The sequence below is a fragment of the Echeneis naucrates genome, chromosome 12, assembly GCF_900963305.1.
Source record: "Echeneis naucrates chromosome 12, fEcheNa1.1, whole genome shotgun sequence".
NCBI classification, from domain to species: domain Eukaryota; kingdom Metazoa; phylum Chordata; class Actinopteri; order Carangiformes; family Echeneidae; genus Echeneis; species Echeneis naucrates.
In genome coordinates, this window is record NC_042522.1 from 5052910 (window position 1) to 5077723 (window position 24814).

General features: G+C 38.4%; 1 protein-coding gene across 3 annotated transcripts; it reads right to left on the bottom strand.

Annotated features, from left to right (window-relative positions):
- Positions 1 to 535: 535 nt before the first annotated feature.
- atp2a2b (ATPase sarcoplasmic/endoplasmic reticulum Ca2+ transporting 2b) lies at positions 536 to 23102 on the bottom strand. 3 transcript variants are annotated; one of them, XM_029515102.1, is made up of 24 exons: positions 22498 to 23102; positions 22143 to 22160; positions 21930 to 22012; positions 19766 to 19870; positions 16805 to 16943; positions 12104 to 12184; positions 11252 to 11337; positions 10547 to 10702; positions 10220 to 10361; positions 9771 to 9937; positions 7888 to 7976; positions 7651 to 7753; positions 7406 to 7537; positions 7134 to 7253; positions 6751 to 6969; positions 6518 to 6641; positions 6135 to 6346; positions 5792 to 6012; positions 5501 to 5703; positions 4982 to 5067; positions 4715 to 4848; positions 4279 to 4396; positions 3979 to 4099; positions 536 to 1546 (listed from the first exon to the last, which is right to left on the bottom strand). In XM_029515102.1, exons 1-24 carry the CDS (start codon positions 22613 to 22615, stop codon positions 1533 to 1535), a joined length of 2991 nt encoding a protein of 996 aa, XP_029370962.1. In that variant the 5' UTR covers positions 22616 to 23102; the 3' UTR covers positions 536 to 1532. The 3 variants fall into 3 exon arrangements, with proteins under 3 accessions (XP_029370962.1, XP_029370960.1, XP_029370961.1); XM_029515100.1 differs by lacking the exon at positions 536 to 1546 and having other exon boundaries at positions 1595 to 4099; XM_029515101.1 differs by lacking the exons at positions 536 to 1546; positions 22143 to 22160 and having other exon boundaries at positions 1595 to 4099.
- Positions 23103 to 24814: the final 1712 nt, after the last annotated feature.

The following is a 24814-nucleotide window of genomic DNA, read 5'->3' on the forward strand; positions in this document are numbered from 1 at the left end:
CACTATTTTCATACTTTATATAGCTCTGAGAAACATGGCACATTCGTAGCTATGCTTTTCTATGACTACAGCTGCAGTTGGATGCTTTTTGTTTTATTCTACAAAGTGCAGTAACACACAGCCAGCAACCAACAACTGATATGTTGCCTGCTCACCGTGCAGACGAAGAGTTCGCCATGGTGCCCAAAAATTTCCCCTTGTGATATTGAAGAACTGCTGATTTGGCCGATTTCAGTAGTTTACTTCTTTTGTGTTGGTTTCAGAGCTTGTCAGGTAGGTGGAACAAACCGCGCTGGTTTGCTGTTGGTATATTTGACCAAATGTTGCCACCTAGTGGATTAATATTATACATGTTACTTTGTTGTTGTTTTTTTTATACCAACCTCTTAAAAAGTAAACAACTAAATATCGCAACACAGTTGTCTTAGACTACTAATAAAGTAGTAATAAAGTTACTTGTTTAAAACTAAATATTGCCCATGTAAACATGCATTAACTAAAACAAGGAAAAAAGACAATTTAAATACTATATTACTTTTATTTACCTGAAACCACAACCTCAGTAATGCATCTACAATCATTATTAATCTGCAATAATGATCATCTTTTTACACATGGTTAATATAGTTCTTTGACCAGGAGTTGCAGATGGGACAGCACACGCCGCCCTCACATTAGATCACAGTTTTACAGCAGTTGATAAGGATACATGATGATGATAATAATAATAATAATAATAATAATAATAATGCAGAGGCTATAAGAAAACAGGAGAACACCATTGTATTGCAAGATTACCAGTCTGTAATCCTCACTTCAAAAGGACCAATTTATCAGGATGTAAATGGTTCAGTGGTCGGCCTACAGCAGTTTAAGGAGGGTGGGGGGGGGGTCAAAATCAAACTCAAGTAGAGTCAGGTTCAGCATGAGTCACTTGTCATGGACTAATATTGTGCAAATATCCTCAAACCGTTACAATAAAAACAGTGATTTCCAATATCTACGATATATATCCATCTTAATGTTATTGACGTACTATACATTAGAATCTATAAATACAAATTGCAAAGCCTAGATACAGCTGAAACACATGCATGATTTTTGTACACTGATGTACAGCTAAGACCATTCAACCCAGTGGTTTCTAAAGATTTTAATAAGTTAATATGCAAGTTGGAAAAATGTTTCATGCAGGAAGGGGCGTCAAAGGTGATGAGAACTTCCCTGCACACAAAACTGGAAATGTTGATATAGTGTCTACACAAAGAGGTATAAGTGTGTTTGTATGCTGTGGCAAATGGGGCCAAAGATCAATGTTTCCAAACAAACTATTTTATATACTATACACCCTTATGTATTTGGTCTTATTTGTGTGAAAACCTTTTTTTGGTGCAAAGGTACACACGTACACACACACACACACACAGCTGGTCATCATGGTATCTGAGGTGTGTGAAGTTAGAGTGAGCATACATGCTGGATGGTAGAACAACTCCAGCCTCCAAGCTTACTCTTAAGTTTTATGAAGCTTTTTATGAGAGCCAACCTAAAAGGAAAAGAAAAACGGTTAGTACAAAAACACAAAACTCTTTGGCCCATTTTAAAATTATAATTTCGCCATCAATATGTCAAAAGCTGGTATAATTTGTGCAAATATAAGCAAGTGTCAAGGTGGTGAAAAGAGCAGCACACAGTGACATTCACAATCGCAACAACATTGACAACAGGTTTCTGTTTGTTATTGTTTTCTTTTTTGAAAGATGGACTGGAAACCCATCATCCCTCCACAACATGAAGAGTCGCATTAAAGCTCCTGGCGTTTTAACGTTGCCTAGAGGTCATTATTTCACATCAAAGTTTATTTGCCATCTACTTGCCTTATTACATTCTACTACGGGGAGGTGACATTTGGTTCAGTATGTGAAAAGACAATTGGATACTCACTCAAGTGACAGGGGAGCCAATGGAAGGCATTGAGGAAGAAAGCACACAGTTGTTATGTGGATCACAAACACAAAGTGCGAATAAACCCAGGCCTTATACACTCCAAAAAGAACATGCTTTAGATGGGGGCTTTCTCACACTTGGAAATTTCCATACAAAAGGATGCTGGATGGATAGGATTAGTGCAGTTGACAGTATGGGCTCTGATCCAGCATGTATATACTACCACAAAGTCTGGTATCCCCAGCACAAACTAAGATCTCTACATTTTCAAGCCTGCAAGTCAAATACACACAAGATCTGTTCCACTGTGTCATGAATATCTCCTTCCAATCATGTTGTGCCAAGAAAACTGAAGCATTCATATGTCTGAACTTATTTGTATTCAAGTATTGGAATGCACATACAAAAACACTGGATATGAATAACGTTGATAACCATTGGCTTCAACTGTATTTAATAAAGAAAGAAAACACTTTGATTCAAAGGGTTCAAAAATGTATTTTTCCTTGAAGTAAAAAACAACATTTTGGGTTTTTATTCACAATCCAAGTTTAAGTTGGAGTTTTTGTATTAGTATTTTCTCCTTAAGATTTTAATATTACTGTCCTTTGAATCAAACAATGGTCATCAACCACTTCTGTCTCCAAAGTAAAAAACAAATAAAGTTAATGAAGGTCAATCAATACAAACGATATATATCTTTAAAAGTGTTAGAAGGAAGTTGTGTTCTTAGTTTTCTGCACAAGCAAATAGGGGCACACCTCAGATGTTATGCTATAGCAAGACCATTGAGGAAAAGCATCTAAAGATGAGTAAAAACAATTCTTTTATCATATTGAGGTAGCTGTGCTCTGCCAAGTGCAGAAAAACTGGCTTATTTTTCAAATCATGACAGTAATATAAAAAAAAAAAAAAAGAAAAAAAAGAAATATATATATATATATATATATATCCTTGAAGTTAACTTATATTCAAACAATGGGAGATGGGAGATGGGAGGGGGTGGGAGGCATACGCTATTAAATCAGGAATGAAAACCACACAGTTCATGCTTGGTCACAGGACATGCGGCTTTTGCTGTTCTGAATTTTTTTTGTTTTTTTCTTTCAAGCAGAGCATTCAAACGTTCACTCCCAAACCTTTCCCCATTCTTGTCTGCCACATGGAGGTGGTCCTCTCTGAAAGAGTTCTGAGTTTATACTGAAGACACAATGGTAAACATTACAAAATAAATCAAGGCGGTATGTTTAAGCCACGCTGGTCAAAAAATTTACAGAGCCATTAAAAAAAATTTGCATAAAATAGTGTTCATTCTCTGTACAAATCAATGAATTTCTGATATCTCAATAATTTCTTTCCATGAAGAGGGAATTTAAGCAAAACAATCTCCTGTTACTGTAGTGACATGAGACAAAAGATCTTCCCAAAAATCATTAAAAATATAAACCTCAGAGGCAATATTCACATTAACAAAAAAATGGCAACAGTATATTTTCTTTCAAACCAGCAACAGTCCACAGCTACAGGAGTGATGGTCGTCTAACACTCGCAGTTAAAGCCTCACCCATTCACAAATCCTATCCCAACTCAAAACAGGGGACTTCTCAATGTTAACATTTTCTATTATTCTACAATTTCTATTATGGTTTCATGTGTTTAAGTTGGTCCTTCTCGTACACGTACACACACACACACACACACACACACACACACACAATAGGCACGCACAAGCACACACACTTACTCTACAAATGTGCGCACACACGCTAGCTATGCACATGTAGGAAGGCAGAGAGGGGGACGGGAGAGGAAAGAGTGAAGTGATGGCAGGGTGGGTGGGTGGGTGGGGGTGGAAAAGTCGAGGTTGTGCTCAAGTCAGTCAGGACCAAAACATGTCGGCCATGTTAGTGTCGGAACTGTAGATCCAGAGAACCAAAGGGAGGGAAATGGCCACGAAGGGCCAGGAGATTCCCTCCATACATGCAGACAGGGTGCAGCCTTTGGAGCTGGCAGGCTTCTCCAAGTCTTTACCGGGCTCCAGGTAGTTCCTGGCAGCAAACTTGAGAAGCTCATCCAGTAAAATAACAGGCAGCGAGATCTTGAGCACCATCAACCACTGCGTGAGATTCAGAGGGGTGATCTGGAAGATGATCTGAAAAGGAGCACAAGATAAAAGTGTCACTTCAGCCTGCAGGGCATGTTTTGCAATTTTGGTTGGCAATTTAACTTAATGTTTAGCAGAATTCAGAATTCATGATCGCAGTATTTAGTCTACATGCTTTCATTTTCCAATACAAAATCAAGACTAAAACCACAAGACGTCTTTCTCACTGGAAGAGGCTCCACATAGAGGATGAGGAAGTGAAGAGACATGGAGAGGCAGATGGCTCCCAGAAGCCACACATTCTCCCAGGGAGGCATACGCAGCAGGGACTGGTTTTCTGACACACTGAAACACACCAAGAACATGTGCAGATGTTTGTTAACAACTCACTCACAGTTTGGATACAATAGATGTTCATTGTACGTTTAATGTATGTAGAAATAAAGACCAAGAGGATATAGCACAAACCTCAAGTACTAATGGAAAGACACTAGTTAGGTCTAAGTATACAGTACACAAAAGGTACAAGTAAAAAATAAATAAATAAATAAACGTGGAGCTCAGCTAGTCATTCACATCTGGGGGAAACATTTGTTTCTTCTGATCAAGTACAATCCTGCTGGAAAAGTCAGACCTGCAGCAAGATACCTTGCTCACACTGACCTGTTTAGGGCATTGCACATCTCAATGGTGACCAGCACAGACAAGGCCATGGTCATTGGGTAAGGGGACTCAAACACCTTACAGTCCATATCCTGGAAGTCTGGATTCTCTGGACCACACTGCAGGAAGTGGCTCTGCAGGAAGTGGAAGATTAAAAATTATTGAGTTTTACCATGGTTTTGGTGGACCAGGGCGTTTTGGAAGTAAACAGCCAGCATGTTTTGTGTCTGAGTGTTGGGGTTATAGTTTTTTGGATGTTGTTCATACCAACTGATAGAAGGTAATTCTGGGCCCATCCTCAGCAGCAACAAACCACCAGGCTGCAGCACCAACTGTGGCAGCACCCACATAACCTGGTGACCAAAAATACATCAGTCATACATTCATATGATGACATAGGTAATAACTGACACGACACACACAAAAAAAAAAAACAGTAATTACGTGGGAGCATTTTCTTGTGATTGCCTACATTTCAATCGTGTTAATGTGGCAAATTATAAGTATCTAATTGCTAATAGTTTTAAACTGATTAGGCTGCACTGACAGAACATTTAACCATCGGCATCACTATATGACTGCAAACAAGGTTAATTCTTCTACCATACTTCAGGGAACAGGACAAAACAGGAAACAGCAGCAATGATCAGTTCACATGAGGATACCCCCTAAAATTACTTGTTGAATCCACATTGGAGAAAAGAAGGGGGGAGAAAAAAAAAAACAAAAAAACAAACATGCTACACACTACTGCCACACAATAATTATCCACTTTTCCTCTCTTACATCCAATGGCTAGATATCGAAAGAAGAGCCATCCAGAGATGAGGGGCTCGCGAGCATTGCGTGGGGGTTTGTTCATGATGTCCAAGTCTGGTGGATTGAAGCCCAGTGCAGTGGCAGGCAAACCATCGGTCACCAGATTGACCCAAAGCAGCTGAACAGGGATCAGAGCTTCAGGGAAGCCCAGAGCTGCAGTCAGGAAGATACTACACATAAAAGAAGAACAGTATAAATCAGTGGGATTCAGATATAGAGGGTATTATGTGGGTGTATGTCTAAACCAGTCATTCTTACCAGACAACTTCGCCCACATTTGAGGAGATGAGGTATCTGATGAATTGTTTCATGTTGTTATAAATGGCTCTGCCTTCCTCAACTGCAGCTACAATAGTGGCAAAGTTGTCATCAGCCAACACCATCTCAGAGGCAGTCTTGGCCACTGCTGTGCCTGAGCCCATAGCAATGCCAATCTCAGCCTTCTTTAAAGCAGGAGCATCATTTACTCCATCACCAGTCTGAGGGGAGGATTAAAAGCAGTGCAGGACATCATAAATAACCTTACGTTTCCAAGTGTTCAAAAATTACTTGAGTTTTAGAGTTAATAATCAACGACTCAAGAGCATGTCCTTTTTCTTACCATAGCTGTAATCTCATCATAGGACTGCAAGTACTCAACAATTTTGGATTTATGCGAAGGCTCAACACGAGCAAAACAGCGAGCCTTGACCACAGCTTCCCTTTGAGCAGCAGGGGACAGATCATCGAACTCTCGCCCAGTGTAAGCCATGCTGGAGACATCGTCGTCCTCTCCGAAAATCCCAATTCGCCTGCAGATTGCCACAGCTGTGCCTGTAGTGTAAATAAGAGAAGACTATTTACTTCCTAGGGCTTTCTCAGATTCAAGTGTATTCAAGTATGCTGGACTACAGTGCATCTATGAATAGTGGTAAAATGTTCTTAAATGAATATTTTGTAAAAACTATAATGATATTTGTGCGTTCATTTTCATTCACAACATACCCTTGTTATCTCCAGTGATCATTATTACTCGGATGCCAGCAAGACGGCAGAGTCTAATAGAAGCTGCCACCTCTGCTCTGGGAGGATCCAGCATGCCCACACAGCCGACAAATGTCAGATCAGTCTGGATGATAAAAGAGAAATAATTGTTGTTTAAAATAACTACAGAATAATAACCTTAGAAGCCAAAGGTTCAATAAAATCCAGCCATATCAATCTGCCCCAGCTCTTACCTCATACTCAATAAAACGAGTGCAGTCCTCCAACACCAGTTCATCTTTGCTTATTGGATTATCTCGAGTGGCTAGAGCCAGACAGCGCAAAGTGTCCCTGCCAGTTCCATATTCTCTGATGACAGACATCAGTTTTTCCTTGATTCCAGGTGTCAATGGTACCTTGTTGCTGCCTACACGGACATGGGTGCACCTGTCAATCACTCCCTCAGGAGCACCCTATGAGCAAAGGCAAGAGAATGAGTACAAATGGCAGTCTGTAAGAAATGTTTTAACAAGATAAACTTACAAATATTTTTAACAATCCCAGGAAAACTATCATTATTTTAATACTATCAAGTTAGGGAAAACTAGTTTAACTTTAATACATAGTTATTTCTTACCTTTACAAACATTTTGCCCATGGAGGAGCGGGCTTTATTGGGAGTGCAATATACAGACATGGACTTCCTGTCTCTGGAAAACTCTAGGGTAAAATCTTTCTTTATCAGTTGCTTGATGACCTGCAGAAAAAAAAAACAGCAATAAGCATGTTCTTCACTTTCCTAAAAGAAGTGAATGGCTTGCGTTTTGTTTGTTTTGTCCTGTTTAAGCATATCAAATAGCACAGTTTCTCTAATGAGGATATAACTTTAAAGAAATTAATGTTACATACTGAATTGCAGGCATTTGCTCGCTCAACCTTAGACAGGCCTTGAACATCAGTATCAAACACGTTCATCTTCTCCACCAAGCAAGTGAGAGCTGTCTCTGTGGACTCACCCACCTTCTCATACACACCTTTTGTCTGTACAGAGACATATACACAAAAATAGTCAATCCTCAGTAGATAATGTAACACAAAAAGGATTTGTCAAGGATTAAGCGGCAGTTAACAATGAAAAATTATTCACTACCAACCTCATTATAGTCCAGTGAGGAATCATTACAGAGAGCACAGATAGAGGCCAGCTCCACCAAGGCATCATACTGGGAACATTTAACTGGTTTTCCATCATGATACCTAAAGAAAACAAGTTATATAAAAAAAAAAGAAAAAAAGAAAAAAGAAAAGAGCAATTAGTTAAAAACAAATAACTGCTTAATTTTAATTATTCTCATTTGTTAATACAGACGCTAACAACACTTAATACTCACACTTCCCCATCTGGGGCGTATGTAGAGCCTGTTACATTGAATTCCTTTAAGGAACAGTGCTCGCCCTCTGCTTTGTCAAGGATAAACATCTAGAAATAAAAAGGAATAGTACTTATTATTCATACAACAAACCCACTGTGTACAAAGGCTTCCTAATTAGAAGAAAAGGCTGAGAGGCTGAGGGACATTGCATTCAGCAGATGGCAGCAGACTACCATCCAAAAGAAACCTTCAGGATAAAACAATGAAGTGCTGAGCATAAACAGACACCGGGAACTCTGGTGGGGAAGGCTATAAATGTCATGCTGCAGCAACACAGACGCAGAGTTTCTCATGAATACACCATATAAAGTTGAGTCACTGTAAGGCACAAATAGATTTAGGTCAAGTATTCAAGAGAGTCAAGAACAGATACACACACTTGATGAAAATATTATGCATTATGATTGAATACTATTATGCATTATGGCTGTACTCCCCTCAGGCAACAATACATAAGGTCAGTGGTGGTCCTAACCAAAACACAAGATGTAGAAAATGAAACTCCCCTGCTTGGATGTTGCAGATACTGAGCACAGGTTCTTCTTTAAGTGACTGTCAAATAGCCAGAGTTAGCATCTGATTGGTTTCTAAAAGAAGCCTTTCAAAATTGCTTAACATGAAACATAATGTGAAACGTGAGATTCACTTTTAAAAAACACAGTGTGAAGAACAAATGAAAGGAGAGAAAGAATCTTTCACCACAAGGTCAGTTATGCAACTCTGCTGGTTTTGCTGCAAGTGACTAACTACTGCATACTGATCAGCATGCTGTCTGAATAAGAAGGGGTGGGTGGAGGGGTGGAATGAGGAGGGAAGAGGGGAAAAAAGAAGAGTGGCAATATAAAAAGCTGAGAAAGATGGGACAACACAGGAGGCATGATGAGCATGATGAATTTAAAATGATCAGAAACAAATGAAATAATGTTGATGGGGAAATCGTGCACATTTCAAGTCTAAAATAGTCAGGATATAGAGAGTAGTTTAGATGGCCTCAAGTTCATGCTCCTATGGAATAAAAAAGTAAATGAATAGACAGATGATCTCTGCCATTATTAGCTATTTCTCCATGTATGGCCACAGTTTCAAAATATTCTAAATTCAATTTATTTTTGTACTCATCTTCCATTTTCCCTCGGGTATGAAACAACCAATTCTTTGTGCACTGCAGGCCTTGTCCCTGCTAATTGCAGTGATTTCCTGAAGAGGATGCAGTCAACCCAAACACTCCCCCAGTGAGACCATTTTCTGGTTGTAAACTAAACTGAATACTAACTTTTGGGCAAATTTGAATTTTGGGATCAAGAAATTGACCACAGGTTAAAAAAAACCTAAAAAAATATTAGCAGCAAGTACGTTTTTGTTTCTTTGTTAATTTAGGATGTTTAAATGTGCTGAAATGATCAGTTTATGCAATTAGATCCAAGGCAGCATGAACTGTATTGATGCCCAATTTACAAAACAATCTGTCAGGAAAAAGAGGGTCAAACATGGGAGGCCATTTATCATGAACCATAAGTTATTCTGGTTTGGACTTTGGTTTGATAGATTTGATTTTCTGTCGTTTCACTGTACAAATCATTGAATTGTTCATTGCAAGGCTGAGACAGACCTGGCTAACAACATGTGAGTTGATCAAACATCATTCAAGTTAAGAATTCCTTTCTTGTTGAAATGTCCTCATAATTAAGTCTGTAAATTTGTAAATTATCTTAAATTGATGGAACTCTGGATATTTTTTACCATCCTATTCTACATTTAGATTAATAATTTTATAGATGAAATTAATAAGATGAGAAATTTCTGGCTTCTTCCATTTCAGCCAGCATTGATTGTATGCTTACCCGGCACACAGACATCTGATTGGTGGTCAGCGTGCCCGTCTTATCAGAACAGATGACAGATGTACAACCAAGGGTCTCCACTGAGGGCAAACTGCGGACAATGGCATTCTTCTTGGCCATGCGGCGTGTTCCTAAAGCCAGGCAAGTAGTGATAACAGCAGGCAGACCTGGAGAGGCACAGTAACATAAACACAGAAGAGGGTGATTAAGACATAGGCAAGAGAGATTTATATTTGGGAAAAAAATCTCATCCATTTACATTCATTAACTGCAGTGCAGTCCTATCCTTTATCCCTGTCACATGAAGCATTAAAAAAATAACTCAGATTACAAGATTTTCCAACCAACTTTTCCAGTAGCCTAAGTAACAGCACAATATTGGAGAACAATATCTCAAGACAAATAGCATTTTAAGAGCATATCTGTATTTGTCCAGCTCTCCAGCTTACCCTCAGGGATAGCAGCAACAGCCAGAGCCACAGCAATCTTGAAGTAGTAGACAGCGCCTCGAATCCAGGAGCCTCCATGAACAGGATCATTGAAATGTCCAATATTGATGATCCACACAGCAATGCAGATTAACGAAATTACCTTGAATCATAGTGTATAAATCATAATTTATAAAGCATGCAACTTAATATCATTCCTAGAAATTAACTTAATGGAATGTTGTACATTCTGAGCAGACAAATAGGTGTATTTATTTTATCGATTATATCTTAAGGGACAAATAAAATTAAAAAACAGAGAGAGAAGAATGCAACTTCAATAGTAACCTTGGATAGTTGCTGTCCAAATTCATCCAGCTTTTGCTGCAGAGGTGTGCGCTCCTGCTCTGTTGATGCCATCTCATCTCTGATTTTTCCAATCTCCGTGTTGCCGCCTGTGGCCACCACCACACCCATAGCCTTACCAGCTGCAATGTTGGTGCCCTGTGAAAGAGTAGTGAAAAGCAGACAACAGTACAAACATCAAGCATGCAGGTCAAACTAGTAAAACGACTTCTGAATTGTCACAAAAAGACACACAAACACAAGAGTCAACATGTAGCAAGCATTAACGTATTACTTTCCTAAATGAATTATGTAAACTCTCGTTCTCTTTATCCCTCATACTATCCCTTCCCCTCTCTACCCTGTCTCTCCCTCTCAAGCCTGTTGGTTGAGGCAGATGGCCACCCACCTTGAGCCTAGTTCTGCCAGAGGTTTCTGCCTCTAAAGGAAGTTCTTCCTTGTCACTGAGTTTAGTCTAGTCCTGCTCTATATGCAAATGCCTTGAAGTTACTTCATTGTGATTTTACGTTATATAAGCGTTATGCACATACACATATATACACACACACACACACACATATATATATATATATATATATATATATATATATATATATATATATATATATATATATATATTTAAAAAAAAAAACTGATTTGATTAGAAATAACACTGGACAGACAAAAACGGTCTCATGAGTCACTCACTGAAAAGAGCATGTTCTTCTTGTCCTGGTTGACAGCACGAGGGTCAGGCACGGGGTCAGTGTGTTTGATCACAGACACAGACTCTCCTGCAGGTAGCAGAAACATAAGATAGAGGGGTAAGCATTGACAGATTCCCTTTGCAGGATATCAAATTGATAGCAGTGAAGCTTGGCTCACACTTCGGGCAGATGTGGAAGAGGCTTTAAGACTGACTAAACAGGCCTGACAATTATCAAATTCTGCACTGCCATTGCCTTTCAAACCCTATATCTGATGGTGTGCTTGCACTGTGTTTTTGTGCGTGTAATTAACTGAAGACTTCACTGTTCTGACAGCGTAAGGCACTGAGTATTTGACAGGCCATGAATGGGGAAAGGAAGAGAGGAGAAAAATAGTTGAAATACTAAAATATCCCCAGGAATTTGCTACCAATTAAGGCAGCAGAGCAAGACAAGAGATTTAAGGACTTGATTCACATAAACCTCTTCTCTCACGCATTATCCACCACAGTGTTCTCTTTCCCTAAGCTCACTGCCCAATTATCCATCTGTGGATTTCACTTTTCCTTTTATTCACATGATACACTCATCTTTTTGTTGAGGTGTTGACTTAGCAACCATTGGCCACAGGGTATAATGAAGTCGTTGTAATAAAAGGGGCCAAAACTGCTTTTTTTTGTATTTTACTGCATCAGGATTGATCAAATGAGTGTTGTTGCAGAGGCAGGCAAAGAAATAATCATACAGTAAATAAGCTATAAAGAAAAAACATGAGGGACAGTATTAGGTCAACAATGGGTGAGAGAGACATACACAGACAAAAGGACTGTAAAATATTTTGGAACTGTTTTACCTGTAAGAATTGATTGGTCCACCCTCAGTGTTGTTGACTTGATAGAAGACAGTCTGATGTCTGCAGGCACCTTATCACCAACTGTGGAAGGAAAAAGGAAAGTATGAGTGTATAAAGACAATTGTCAAATGAATCAAGAGGATGAGTGGCATCATGTAAATGTCTTACATGTAACAAGTCACCTCTAAAGTTAGAACTTTCCAATAAAATGGGAAAATGCTTTAGGGTAAACATAATAAATAACTGCTAAATACACACACACACAGACACACACCATGTTTAATTTAAGGTAAAAGCAATATGAAGCAATGACCAAAATTCTCTTAAAAGAGCAGTGTGCTGAGAGTGGTGACGGACATGTAAACTAACTGAGCCTCCACTGTACCCTTCTGAGAGGAGGGTAAGAGATCAGTGAAAAGGAGAGAATGGGAAGAGGGATCAGATGAGTCCTGCAAAACACACGTCCAAAAATGGGAAAACTATTTTGATCAGTTGCAGACATGTGCTGTTGGATTTGGGGGAGGTGGGGAGTAAAAGATGTCTGTTCTAAGCGAGGAGAATCCAGTTCATATGAATAGAAATAGAAACAGTATGACATGTTATGTGTATTGACTGCTCATTCATTCCCACCATTCACATGAGCTTTTGACAGTTTTTACAAAGAGTGAAGTGAGGAAATTCAACACAAGGAACATGCAATCCATGAAACAAACTGAAATGTTTCTTATTTGCTATAAACTGTGATAATAAATTAAAAATTTATCATATTACTATAACTTGTATTAATGCTGGACTGATGGTGAGTGATAGTGCTTGTGGACTGTACTAGCTACACCACCAAATATGGTCCTTCAGTTGAGTAGGGGATGTTAAAACTACTTCATCATCACCTGCCTGCCTTCAAACTAGATCCTCCTTTAACACACAGTAGATAGTGGAAGAGGTGAACAAGCATAGCATGAGGGAGGACACAGGGGAGATAAGAAACTGCAGCCGCTGGTAATATTGAAGACTCAAAGTCCTCTGTGATAATTCCTCTATAGTGTCACTAATTAGAAAACCTCATGTTGAAGAAATAGTGAAACGCTTCCCTAGTTACTTCCCATTATTGGATACTGTAAATAGAATCAGAGGTTGCTAGCAAGAAGACGTTTTTATTATTTAGGCTATCAAAAGTAGACCTACTTTCAATAGAATAATGAACCCCTTACTTCACAAACAGCAGAGTATATATCAACCAGTAATTTCCTAAAAATTATACTGCAATTATTAATACATTTGAAATTAATGTTGTTGTTTAAGGGTGATACAAACAATTTTTGCAATATATTAATAGTAATTTTGTAATCATCCTGCTGCACTGACCCAGAATTGGCAAGTGACGACATCTTTCCTTTCATCTTACAGAGAGAACCCTTTTTAGCTCCTATTTTTCTGGGAAAGAGTGGACAGCCTGCGGGATAGGGACCTTTCCTTCTCCCATGAGAATAAAGGATTTTTTTTCTGTGTTATCTGTTCCTTTGGGTGAGGCATAAATGTCTGGCTGTACTTAAGTGATAACACTGTAACAGTTGGTAATGTCATCTTCATACCCTGTCCAGGCCATAGTCTGCATCCACACTTTCCCTTTTTTATCCTGACCATTATCTAAACCCTACCATGATTTCACTGATGATTTAGTCTCAACTCTTGAGATGAATCTAGGGAAATAGGAACTATTCCATTTATCAAAGTCTGAGATGAAGTCAACATTATCACTCATAACAGGAGTTATTGCACAAATTCTCTCATATAATGCTTTGTTCTTCATCATGGGAGGTCTGTGAAATTTTAGAGCTCCTTAGGGGGTTTTCTCTGCCAGAGACAGAGACTCTCCGATGTCCTAGCACGTAGGCTTACAGCCTTCTGAGACATTTCAAGGTCCTACAGCCTTCTTGAACTCTTATAAATGGGGGGGGGGGCACAAGACCAAACATGCACAAACATGCATGACAATGTAATTCTTCCATGGTGCCTCAAGAATAGAGCAATACTTTTATCACCTTAGAAGCAGAGAAACATTGAATGGACAGGTAGCAGGTGACACACAGAGACAAATAGCATTGCTATAATGATGGATAGACCACCCTATATTCTTATACATGAGAGCGGAAATATGGCCACGTGGTCATCTGGAGCACATAAAACCTGTTTCAACACAACCTGCCTTTTCTAAAAGATAGACCCTGCCTTGCTGGCTTCCCTAATGAGCAGTCTTATGTGTAAGACACATCCAAGTAAAATACAACCAGACAGTGAATCAAAGAGAGGGAAACCAAGAAAGAAAGACTGGACATTCTTTTATTCCTTGTGCACAGGATGTCATTGCTACAAGGGTCAAGGCCATCACTTTGGCAACCAAAAAACTCATGTCCAATAAGTCACTGCGAGATGAAACAAAAGCAAGCCAACAGAGAGCAAAGAAGCAAAGAATTGCCACAATGCCTCAGTAGAGCTTTGGCAGTCAATTAAACCAGTAGAATCACTTGGGGTTTTTAATGAAACCTCACTGTCGTCAAGAGACAGGGCAGGAATTGCTCAACTGAGGGACAGCAAGTCATACTGATGCAGGTGATACAAGCCAGAAACTAAAGATATGGGAGGACAAACAAGGGGGATAAGAACTTTGACACTAAGAGTTATAAAAGAAAGACATTTTGGCAATGTTCAAGGACATGTGAAAGCTATCTACACTATACCTTACTGTTATATATTATGTTACTGCATGATCAGCAACGCAGAAGAAGCCTTTGACAGGCAATGCTCAAATATTTTTGCATTTGCAAGAAAACACAAGATGGAGATCATTGTATGAGAAAAGGGGATAGAACGTAGACAAATTCTGTTTCAATAACTTTAAACCAAGATTTTGTATATTTTCCCCCTACGTAAGAGACTGGTGCGTTTAATGGTGACAATAAAAGCATATTTTATAGGTGGTCATTCATTCAGTACAAGTGGCCAATTTCCAAACAAACAGCAGCAGGAAATCCTGCTCTGATATCACATCTTGTGAAAACAAACATGACAGCTTTGGAGATTATAAATATATTAAATTGTTATTGTTTCTTGACCTATGAAAGTTTAGCTAAGAGTGTATAATTAGCTATTTCCACTAACATACATTTATATCATATAATCATGATCTTTACCACAAGTAAAAAATTTTTACACCAACTCAGATTTCATGATCCCATCACTGCCAACCAGAGCTGGAACCAAGAAATACCTGTGACCTCTGCAAGGTCATTTGTCTTGGGAATAAATGCGATCACAAGCTTGTCATGAGTGTTCTTGAGACTTGGCTGTCTCAACAGGAACTTCACCTAAAGTAAAACAGCTCTATATCCTGTGCTGGATCACTACTAAATCTTGTTAGTGGTAGCTTTACACTCAATATGTGAATAAGACTAAAACAATATTATCTAAGCACATAATTAGAGTGAAGTGAAGGCTGCTACAGACATCTCTACACACATCTCATCTATTTATTCTAAAAGATGATTGTTAGGTGTCCACTTGTTACAGCTGGTGGCTCAAAATTTGTACCAAACATACAAAAGGAGGTGAGTCTGTCACAAGACAGAGAAAAACAAGCTACAGTTATGGATGACCACTTCATACTGCAGCAAAACAAACTGAAGCAAATACTGTAGGGAAGACGTGAAAACACAACAACATGAAAACCATTATAAGACTGGAATACATGAAGTGATGTGTCTTCTATAGTTGAGACAGCAAAGAGAAGTAGGTAAAACCTTCACTGTGTCCAAAGAAAGGAATGTGCGCTTTTCACACAACCATCCAATTTTACATGTTGATCAATTCCATTCTCAGTACTTTTGTAACCATCCTGTTTAAGACCATATGTATGCAGTTTGCTCATGTGTCTTGTGTCTTCTTTTAAAAGTAAGTGTATGTTATATTATTTATATTTTATAGTCTCAAAAAAAAAAAATCTTAGTATGAGAATTATAAAGAGAATTTTAGTTCTCTTAATCTACACTGAATATATATCCAAGTACAGATTTGGGCCACAGAGTCTGAGAGAAAATATCTTTTTTTTCTGTAACCCATCTTGACAAACGTTTGGGAGAAAGAAAGTGGAAGCTACTTCATAAACAAACAAAGAAAAAATAATTAAAAATGATCTCAAGAAAATGAAAGAAGGATCAAAGAAGAAAGAGGCCAACCAGAAAAGACTGATCAGTTAAAAAAAAAAACAAACAAACAAAACACAGCCCACAGAAACTGGGAGAAATGAGGCCCAGTGACGCAGAAGGGATAAATATATGTGTGGCTTCATCCAAGATGAGGTTAGCCAAGAAATGTTCAGGAACAGATTGGACCTCTACTCTTGTGTTGCATAACTGCTTTTCTTATTATGTGTTATCATTATTCTGAAATTGTCATGGGAGATGAACGGGATGAGAGATCAGCTGTGTTTATAGAATTTGATGATGATGAACATCAAGTGTACACCTTACAGTCACCAAAAGCATCTGTGAGATAAATTTGATTCGATCTGCATTTCTTTGTGTTGACAAACTTTTTAAATCGGAGTAATTCAAGTGATTTTGTTGTTGACCTATTTTCTTACATTTCATTCCTTATTTGGCACACCCTGTCTGATGATTGCATGCCTAATATTTTCCACCTTACCTGCGACCTCAACGATGTCCCCTGGCACAATGTCACGGGCCTTGATTCTCTGAACACTTTTCCTATCCTGGCGGTACACCTTCCCCATCTCTGGTTCATACTCTTTGAGTGCTTCAATGGCATTTTCTGCATTTCGCTCCTGAACAGTAGGAAAAGGATTAAATGATTAATTCACATAAGGAGAAAGCACAGAATTTATAGATGTGGGTGGCCTGAAATCATCCATGATCTACTTTGAAATATTTTTGTTGTACCAACAGTATTCTATGGACCCCTTCTATGTTCATAAACTGACAATCAGCAGTAGCAGTGTTGAAATGGTTGGTTTATCACCCAAATATTTCTAAAAGCAAACTTAGCTGTGTAGTTTGTCGAGCAGTGGTTGGGATATCCAAAGGTAATATGACAAATCTACTCAACCACCTTAAAAAGGAAGCATTAGCGGGAACATGTTGACTGTTTTACTCAGGTTGGTGTAACCCTACATATCCAGCTAAGGAAAGCTGTGGACAACTTTGGATTAAAGACCTGTGTCTTAAATGTATGAGGGTATTATGAAAACAATGGATTTACTGGAACATTCCATTTAAAAAGGGTATAAAAAATTATGTGACTGTTTGTTAAACAGGTTGTCACCCACCTCTAGAAGGAATTGTGTAGTCTGTGTCCTGTATGTGCTGGGATAGCTGAAGCATGATCATTCAAAATTGACTAATAAGAGTGTGAGAGGAAAACCTAATCCTTACATAAGCAAAGTATAAATAAAATAAGTGCACATCATGGCATGGCTATAGACATTGGAACAGTTATGTCAACACTTGTTGAACATGTTACAAATGGCTATGAAATTAAAAAAGGAAAAAAGCTTTTTCCTTCATTTTCATTTCAAAAAAAAATTGTTGGAACTTGTGTTTATCTTAACCATCACAACAGGACTACAATTGTCCTCCTCTCTCCAAATGTTCCGCTCTTGCATGCCCAATTCCATCCTAAATCATTCCTCACTTTGGGCCTTAATGTTAATGCTGGCTTTTCCTTGTCTGACAAATTGCCCTCAGATGGAACAGGTTGAGTGGGAGCTCCCAACCCAAATGGCAGACAGGAAGCACTCACAAAGACATAGCTGACAGGCTAACAGCTCCCAGTAAAGCACGGTTTTTGGAAGGAAAAAAGCTATGGGGACACAAAGGCATTAAAATTGCAGCCAGTAAAGGTGAGTGTTTACAAAGTGAAATTAATTTAGAGGGGGCATGCAAAAGGACATTTTTTTTCCCCAGAAGAATGGCTGTACTAACAGTTAGAGTCACATAAATGACAACAAAAGGCTGCAGATTCTGTTACCACCACCAGTGCATCACTTATTGTTGCATTAACTAAGGTGAACAACTAGCTAATTAACAATTTAAGGTTCTCAGCAGGACCTCGTGCAAGCATTTAATTTACAAGACAAACCAGGAGAGATCCACCCAAGTTACCATATGTCTCCTCTAATCAATTTTACCAATACCCCTTTTTATACCAAAGTTAATCCGGTATAAGTTGTTTTAGGTACATCCACAGTCAACACCTTTTACCTTGCTAGCTCAGTTTGCTGGAGGACACACAATGTCACTTCATTAAGTTTTAGAGTGTACACGCACACACAGACACAGGAAAGAGATGCTAGCAAGACACTTGCATGTTTTTAAAAAATGTTTCAGGGATGCAGCTCACACTTTCATCCGTGAGGGCAGGGTAGTCATGATATCTCTGGATTAACTGCACAGCACTCAGCAGGTACAGATCTGTTGACAGTTATTGTACCCTGAGAGACAACTCAGTACGGAAAATCAACATGTTCCCTTGGAGGGTGCATTTAAATTAATGCCATTTGGAGCAATAAATACCTGTGTCTAGTGCAGTCATTTGACCCAAGTAAGTATGCAAATTAAAGCCTTTTCCATTGCTAGCAAAGGTTAGATGATAGCAGCTGTGAGCATTTTTTAACCAGTCTGAAAGAGCTCAAGTTTTATTTACAAATCAGACTCTGTTCTTCAAATTAGTTTGAGACATTTTTCCCCAGGAGACATTCTATCAAGCAGAGATGGACTTTTGATCTCTGATATGAGCATGAAATTGACAAACAACACCTACAACCCTTGAATACTTAACACTGGTTCCATGGTCAAATGAACTCACGTACACATTAATTAACATTAATAATTTGAATATTAACAAGTTACAATTCACTGGAGCTTCTAGGCACTGAGGATTGTGAATGGAAATGTAAAGTCTAGTGTAAAAGTGTGTCTTAACATGCTCAACAGTTTTGTTAATTCCCTAATGTGACATCCCAAATATACAGCAAATTAATTCTGCTTTGGGCAGTTTTCGTGTGCATTAATCCCAACCTGCCAAACAAAGGAAAAATGCATGGTGCACCCACCTGTCATGAGTAACTCTGGGGTAACACACTGTTTTCTGTTTCACTCTGAATTTGATTGGTATGGGCGTCAGACTAAAAAAAACTAAGAAAACAGGTTTTGTTCTGTGTGCAGGTGAGGGCCTCCATCCATGTCTGTGACTGTGTTTGCTTGCTAATTAAGGTGTATTTTGACAATCAATAATGCCTCTCAAAGGAAATGAGACTGTAAATCCTCAGGCAAAGCCAATCCTTAGCAGGAACACATGAACAGAGAAATAAATGGCTTCTCATGAGCAACATTTACAACAAATCAATATTTCTGTTTCATTCAGACTAAATGTTGCCCCGCTCAGTCAAAGGGAACAAGCACAAATTTATTATTTTTTTTTTTTTTTATTTTATGAAAAAATTAAAATGATGAGCTCTGTTGGAACAATTTTACTTTGATGGTTTCAGTTTCAGAAAGAATCCTTATTTTACATAGATCCCCCCATGTACTTACATTCCCAACTTCCAAATTGGAACAATTCATAGATGCATTTATAAAGGGTGTTTACCTGCCAGACGCCTACTATGGCATTTGCTATGAGAATAAGTAGGATAACAAAAGGCTCCACAAAAGCTGTAACCGTTTCCTCTCCCTCTTCAAACCAGGCCAACACCTAAACACAAAACATAGAAAAAGAAAGTGTGAAATACAGTGAGCATTTAAGTCCTTAACTCTGACACACTTCGATAGAACAACCAGAAATTAGTTATCCTATTTGCTGGATTATCACACCAAGAGGTATTTGGAGTGGATAATAATTTGAATTCTGGTCACATAGGTTTTATTGCAAAAATAGAACCCATTGAAAACATTTGAAAATTTAATCTTGGAACACAAATTCCATGCAATATGATATTCTCAACCAAAATGAGAGTGGATGGGGCTTTCAAAAACTCAACAATATGTAATTGATAATATCAGTGTGGTAAACCATTTCATGTCAATGGTATGAATGGAGCAGACAGGAGGTAGAAAGCTATTTTCAACTTGTGTATTAAATGGATTTCCAAATGTATTTTCCCCTTAGCTTAGTCTAATGCAATATCCCACAAGTACAAATATGTTACAAAAGAACTTGAGAAGATTAAATGTACACCTCCTAAGATAGTTTATGTTGCATCATAACCAAAATTAATTTAGTCTTACAGTGAAGCTAGAAAAGATGTATACATGGATATAGAAGCTTCAAGCAACTTTGATTCCAGGGTGCAGGTAATTTGGATTTTATTACATAATATTCTCTCATATTTCTGTAATGAACAAATGCCAGTCTCTTGACCATGGGAGTCCTCTCAGAACCTTGCATTGGCTTTTTAAATATCTTGCATAATTGTTTTCAGCATTGAACAATAATTCACCATAAATATCAAGCCAACCTCTGCCAGTGTTGCAGAAAGAGAGCCCAGTGTTTAGTTTTGTTTTTTGAGTCATGTCAGAGAGATTAATAGTGCAGGAACCGATTTCTCCTCTTACAGAATCTGTCCCAGGAGTGAATTGTGTCAGACAAAATCCCAATAAGCCCCCATCCTCTAGTTAAACAACCTATTTAGGCTTGGCCAATCAAATTTAAAATTAAATTAATTAATTAATTTAAAGTTTAAACAAATTTTGGTATACAACAAAGACAAAGTGTTACCACTTTTACACTCTGCTTGATACTGCCACCGATTGACCTTTGCAAAGATAGCTAGCTGTGGGCGATTAGAAACACTGTCACATATAGTAATGTGTGACACTGTCACAAACTAAAGAGGAACTGCCATTTCTTGGTGAAAAGAACCTAAACATAGGTATGTCTGCTTATTTCCAGAGCTGTGATTTATTCACAATAACATGAGAACTGGACACAGGTGTAATATTGACACTTGCAATAAACAAGTGTCTCTGGATTGCATTGCGCAAATTTATGCCATGAAATTTAATAAGAGAAATGTTTGTCACTTCCACTCAGCTGCCAAATACATAACACTGTGCTTATTCAAACCACAAGCCAAATAGACAGCAAACATGTTAAAGTGACAATAATTTGTTTCCAGAGTAAGTACCTGTCAGCATTTGCTTATAGTTTTGGGTTTCTCTGTATTGATGTCCTAATATAAACCCTACAGAAAAATGTCAAAGACAGAATGATAAAAGAAGATAATATTGGTTCTGTCATCAGACAGATACTGAGCGCTTTTCTCCTTCACTATGAACAGCATTGATAAGAAGTGGACCATCTACACTAGGAGGTCAACAGAGCTGCACACAGTAAATAAAAGAAATCTACAGCAGTGAAAAGAAAGACAGCGGAAGAGATAAAGATAAACAATGGCAGATGGCCAGCCTCCCCAACTCCCACCCTCAAAAAAAAAAAAAAAAAAAAAAAAACACACACACTACACAAGGAAATTAAAGGTTCTTCTATTTCATCTCAAAGTGAATTACCCTCTCACTGATCTAGTACAGTACAAATGCAGGAAAATGCTTACATTCTTAACGTATCTTTAGTCGAGTGTTGAACTCACCACCTTATACAAATATCAGAATCTGCTCATGGACTTTATCTGCTAGCAATTTTGATAATTTTGATATTTTTTTATTTAATATTACATTGGCCATATATATATAAAAAACAAATACATCGAATGAACACTGAACAAACCACATCCACACAAAAATGTTATACTTACAAAGGATATGCAGGCAGCAAGTAGAAGAATTCTCACAAGCAAATCTTCAAATTGTTCAATCACCAACTCCCAAAGGGATTTACCTAGAAGAAATGAATTTAAGTCAAGCCAATGCAGCAAAATTAGCAACAATTTCTCCGCCCATTTTCGACGAAAATATTAAAGGAGGACTAAAAGCAGTAAACATTCATATGTATGCAATGGTGCACTCACCCTCCTCAGCTGGCAGTTCTGCAGATCATTCGATCCACGACACAAGCGAAAAAAATAAAGAGGACAGGCAGTTAATCAAACGCAACTATTTGGTGTAAAATTGCAGCATATGGCTTAGCAGCAGAGAAGCACATTAAAACGGATGATGGTTTGCTGAGAACTGACTGAGTCACTAAAGTGATGCTCCCTAATATTTCAACATACAGCTCATGACGTCAACAGCGTTTTATTTTTTTTATAGCTCCGCAGGTCGCCCGTTACAATGCCGGAGGCATGGCCCATTCATCGGGCTACATAACTCGCAGGGCAACACACATGCTTGTTTTTCCTACCGGGTAAACGATCAGTTCCTTACCGTTTGGTCCATATCGTTCACGTTGTTTCTTCACCTGATCTAAACTCAGGCCGGTGCTTTCATTCACGTTGAAAAAGCTGTAAACTTCTTCCACCGTCTTTGTGTGTGCGTTGTCCATGGTGAATGGCCACTTGAGGACACCGCTTGTTTCGCCTTGATGGTCCCGACCTCAACCTGTCGCGGTTATTTTTTTTTTTTCGGCGTCACTCCGTGATTTACGACAGAAATACCTGAAAATATTCGAGCGAGTGTGTACTGTTAGCAGTTCGTCGGGAATAAAACCTGGCAGCGCAACGGGCAGGTGTCTGGCGAAAGCGGAGGGATTAGCGGCTCCGGAGCTAATGGTAGCTAACAGGCTAACGCTAGCTGTTGGCTCTGCCTGAATTCGCCGGCTGTGGTCCGCTAGCTTTCCCACGAGACCTTCAAAAAACTATTCATATCAACATCGCAGTCTCCGTCGATGGTTTTCAACACCTCCCTCTTCTTTTCAAAACGCTCAATTGTGGACCAAAAAGATGGTTTAAACATGTGGCTGAGTTACAGCTCGGCACCCTTCACCGCTCTGCGTGTGTAGTGCAGAATCGTCAACGTCCCGATCGGCACCAATCGCGTTTGTCCGCTGAAGCTCTCGCGTAAGTCGAATGCGGTGTTCAGTGTCCGCATGTGGAACCAGCTCATTGGTTGGACACACCGGAAATCCTTCTTCTCGTCTTTCACCGTGCCCGACAGTAGTGTGTTACATTTCTATGCCACATTACATTATTATCTGCATCATTTCCAAAGTGCACAAGGGCATTAAGTTGATTGGCTGTGGGCATTGTGCTGATAATAATAATAATAATAATAATTTTACAACTACGCTAACTACGCTACTAAATTGTGATCTCTAGCATGTACTGGAAAAAGAAATTTTAACACACATATGCCGGCTCTATCATTTTAAAGTAATTTACTGGTAATTTGCTGATATTTCTGACGACACCACACCTTTTTTGGTTCAATGTTGATTTCCAAGCCATCCGATAATGTTAAACATTCTTTTTCTATTTTGAAAGGGATTAATAGATAAATTTGGATACAAATTTAGATGTCAATAAATCCCTACATTCCACCAGTAGACACTTTCATTTTATAGCCTGGTACAACTGCAGATATCACTGTTTGTTTCTTTGTTTGTTTGTTTTTTTACAGAGTTATTGGATGTTGACAGAGGAACCCTGTCTGTGATATAACACAGTCAGCTCTATCATTTGCTCTCTGGCTTTTTATCAAGAATGTATCTAATAAATTAGACCTAAAGTGGTCTCGCTCTTGTACACTTAAATTGGACCATGACATATCTGTACTTTTTGCATATGCAAATTTTGAGAAAACGGATTACACACGATGAGAGAACATAGACGTGCTTTATCCTAGAGAAAAGAAAGGATTCACTTAAAATCTCCACAGATGGTGAGATAGCTTCTAGAGTGTCATGCTTTGCAGCCTACAGTATCTGCTGTCTATCTGAAACTGAGACTATTTTCAGAAACTATGATAACTGTTTGCTGCCACTGTCAGACTGATCGTTGACAAGGAAAAAAAAAATCATCTGTAACTACTCAGACACACAGTAGTCAGAGATAAGAATAAAAAAGTACTATAAATAAGTGGGCTATCAAGGTTGTTTTGTCCCCACTGCTTTACTACAAGTAAATTTTGTTTATTTGTCAATGGGATGTTCTTGTTAAGTGATAATGCCAATAATCAAAACTTGTGTCTTAAAGGATGAGTCATAGGAATCTTTTGCACTTACATAGCTATAAATAAAAAGCTATATTATTCTGAGATGAGGCAATACATAGTTGTTATTTCCTTTTTGTAAGACAGTAAACAGTAAACATCATGTTTGCTGTCACTGTGAACAATGGATTGAAAAACTGTTATATTTTCTCCCTATTAGTACAAATTACACCAATGGGCTACTGCTTATTTCATTATCTGGTAATAAAGTTAATCCATTCGTCAGATGCAGTGTGAGATGTTTTATTTTGTTCAGCAGCTTATATAACTCAGCCAGTAGCGTATTCAGTTTCTACAGCTGTGGATTTCATTGCTGACAATGAGGATGGCGTATAATTAATTTTAAATTTTATTTATTTATTTTAAATAAATGTGGAGGCAGCACGCGCACATTCAGTTTCAGTTCACCACTATCAAGGTTCTGCTGTGCAGAATCCCTTGTAAGCACAGACTACACCAGTTCACACATATAAAGTAGGAATAAAGATGAGTGTGAGCTTCAAGTAAGGTTTAGGTCATTTTTTAAAGCCTTTTA

What these genes read in the sequence shown, in the direction of transcription:
- atp2a2b (XM_029515100.1), bottom strand. Translation starts at nt 22,615, where the DNA reads ATGGACAACGCACACACAAAGACGGTGGAAGAAGTTTACAGCTTTTTC. An exon ending in TTGCTGCCTGCATATCCTTT is followed by an intron (nt 19,871 to 21,929) that starts GTAAGTATAACA and finishes TTTTGTGTTTAG; the next exon opens with GTGTTGGCCTGGTTTGAAGA. An exon ending in GAATTACCTTCTATCAGTTG is followed by an intron (nt 4,849 to 4,981) that starts GTATGAACAACA and finishes CACTTCCTGCAG; the next exon opens with AGCCACTTCCTGCAGTGTGG.